This window comes from Bidens hawaiensis, unplaced genomic scaffold (genome assembly GCF_021521415.1).
Source record: "Bidens hawaiensis isolate Kalapana, Puna unplaced genomic scaffold, B.hawaiensis_p1.1 tig00022315_1, whole genome shotgun sequence".
In the NCBI taxonomy this organism is placed as follows: domain Eukaryota; kingdom Viridiplantae; phylum Streptophyta; class Magnoliopsida; order Asterales; family Asteraceae; genus Bidens; species Bidens hawaiensis.
The window spans coordinates 325,710-328,700 of record NW_027493469.1 but is presented as its reverse complement, the minus strand read 5'-3'; the positions used below and the strand labels follow the sequence as shown (position 1 = coordinate 328,700).

At 33.1% G+C, this 2,991-nt stretch overlaps 1 protein-coding gene across 1 annotated transcript; it reads left to right on the top strand.

Annotated features, from left to right (window-relative positions):
• Positions 1 to 2,359: 2,359 nt before the first annotated feature.
• LOC143565292 (cysteine proteinase inhibitor 5-like) lies at positions 2,360 to 2,746 on the top strand. The gene has a single exon (XM_077052301.1). The coding sequence runs from the start codon at positions 2,360 to 2,362 to the stop codon at positions 2,744 to 2,746; it is 387 nt and encodes a 128-aa protein (XP_076908416.1).
• The last annotated feature ends 245 nt before the right edge of the window (positions 2,747 to 2,991 follow it).

The following is a 2,991-nucleotide window of genomic DNA, read 5'->3' as shown; positions in this document are numbered from 1 at the left end:
TTAGGATACAAACTTAATTAATCATTGTTGTAATTTCGTTATAGTTGATGTACTTAACTGTAATTGTTTTATTTGAAATTATTAAATAGATATTGAAACTTATAATGTCGTATGATAGTAACCTTGAGAGTTGTGACAATCAGCTCACGCCCCGACATTTCCGCCGTAGGTTGGGGTGTGACATGCAGTGCACGGAGGCAGCCGATAGCATGTGGCCTTAAGGCAGCGACGTTGGGACGGCGGTTGGGCAGCGGCGACTGTTTCTTGCGGGCAGGAGGGAGGTGGCTGTTGGTGGTGGTGAGGCACAAGGGATGATTTGGAGTACCCTTTTGGTGGCTAGGTTAAAATCTTAACCTCTGATCATTAGGTTATACTAAGTACTAACTACTTAATCAGATAATAGTTAGTTTAACTACACCCCCAGGTCCATAAAACCCCATCTCATCCTCATGTTCATTTATCAAATAAATGAACATTATAAACTCCTTAATAATTGTTAATACGGTTAACTAGTTTAAGCGATTTTTTATGCTCGTTACCCAATGTGTAACTCTCACAGGTCATAACTCGGTTAGGTGTGTTCAGTTAATCGAATCGGTCCATAAATCCAACAAACCTATGGTTGGATCTATTGTTTTTGGTTGACGTAACTTTAGGTGGTGGCCGGCTTTGGCAAGTGGCAGGTTGAAGGGGGGTTATTGCAGGTGTTAGACGTTGAAGAAGAAAAATAACATAAAAAAGAAAAAATATAAATTATACAAATGGATGTATCCTTGACTTAATGGTAAAACTTTATGGAGTTAACAATTTGAATGAAGTTGGTAAAAACTGAAAATTCTTAATGGTGCAGTTGTAAAAATAAAACTAGGACGTAAGTCGTATATTTAATTCGGCTAGTAGTTAGCTCAGTTAATTTAGCTAGCTTCTTTAGTTTAGTTAAGTAGCTCAGTTAGAATTTGTTAGTTCAGTTGATAAACAGTTATATGTTAAAACAATTAGTTGTGCTCAGTTGAAGAAATTAGGAGTAACCATCGACTCTAAACGTAACACGATTCCGGTGAGCTTTTAGCCCTTTTTCCTTTTAACTTTTTATAGTTGTGTGCATACTCCGAAATGAAGAATTTAATGTATATTATTTTAATTATAGTTGTATATTTTGAGAATGTGTTCATATGTGTTTACTATATACTTGCATGTATGAACGGTTTAATGGAAAGAATTAGGTGACAGGCTCTTTTTATATATGTGTACGAATTAGGGTGACAAACCCGGCCTTATGATATCTTTGTAAGAATTAGATTGACAGACCCTAATAATATATGTGTATAATTAGGGAGGGAGACCCTCAAAATATCAGTATGAGAATTACGGAGGTAGCCCCTTGTAATATAAGTGTAAGAATCGAGTAGTAAGCCCTAGAAATACTTGTGAAGAATTAGGAAGCAAGACCTTTAATACTTATGCAACATAAAGTAATGTAGAACGTAAGAAAGAATGTTAGTGTAGGTTATGTGTAGAATAGTATTTTCGGACACGAATGTGTATGTATGTGTATGAATAACATCTTACTTGTTAATCTATAATTTACTCAACGTAGCTGACTTTTAGTATAAAAAAAAAAAATAGGTTGAAACATCTAGTTTGAGGAGCATACATGACCATTGAAAAAGAGACTATCATCTAAAGAAGAAGATGAGTATGTTTAAAAAAAAAAAAAAAAGTTAAGACATAAATGATGTGTTTGTACGTAACTTGAATGGTTCTGTAAATTGTATGTTCCGTGAAGTTTTAATTCACTCTTATTGTTAGACTGTATTTATTATTAAATTCAACGTTTACGTAAGGTGTTCAGGTTTGGGCCTTACATTTTTATTTTTAACCATCTTCTTTATGTTTATTATTTTATTTATGTTATTTTATTAATATTTTTTATTGATTAAGTTTTTAATTACAGTTTTAGTTATTTCATAAAAGGAAAATTCATTTACTTTATTTTGAGTTCTCTTCTTTTCTTTAGTTTTTTTCCCTTTTTTAATCTGTTTTATTTTGAATTTTCTCTTTCTGTTGCTATAACAAATGGCGGTACCATACCAATACTGTAACAAACTAAACTAATACCGACTAAATTGTGCCGCGTCCTTACTACAGCACACATGTTGAATAACACCACCACTAGTTATTATTTAAAAAATTATCCTAGATTGATAAATAAAATATGTTTCAAAAAAGTAGCAAACAAGATAATTAAATTAATTAATTTTATCATGGCAGCTTACATGTTTTTCCATGTGAACTTAGTAATATAAATTCCACAATCCTTCTTCCTTCACTTTTTCATTCCTACTTTCTCACATTTAAAATGCCTACAAATTTTCACTTTCTACTGTTTATAATCCTCATCTTATTACCGGATTCCATTTTCTTGAAGATCTCACTTGCTTCGGAAGGCGACACACTTGTCTCTGATTGGAGGCCAATCAAGAATTTGAGTGACACAAAGGTGGTGGATGTCGGGAAGTTTGCGGTAGCAAGACACAACTTTGAGGCCATGAGTCGACTTTTCTTCGACGAGTTGGTATATGGTGAGATGAAATCACGAACCGGAACAGATTACAATCTAACAATCGCAGCCAGAGACGATGGTAATACGGATGATGATAATGAACCAAGGAACTATGTAGCTATTGTTTCCGATAGGCAGTTTCAAGATTTTATGCATCTTGTTTCATTTAGAGGACCTGTTTAGGTGTTAGGCAAGTTGAGTTGTATGAATTATAAGGACATCGAGAGAATTTTATATGATAAATCACATGTCTTGTTTGGTATCTTGAAAAGTCAAGAAGTTTTTTTTTAATGTTGTGTGAAATGAAAGCAAATCGGTGAGTATTCACATTCTAAATCTTACAAATTTTGTACTAATAATTATCATTTACTGATTATATAAATAGAGATATTTTGTATTTGATCTTGGATACTCATTGAAGGAGTTCT

Bases quoted from the DNA above. Each gene is read 5' to 3' on its own strand.
- LOC143565292 (XM_077052301.1), top strand. From the start codon at position 2,360: ATGCCTACAAATTTTCACTTTCTACTGTTTATAATCCTCATCTTATTA.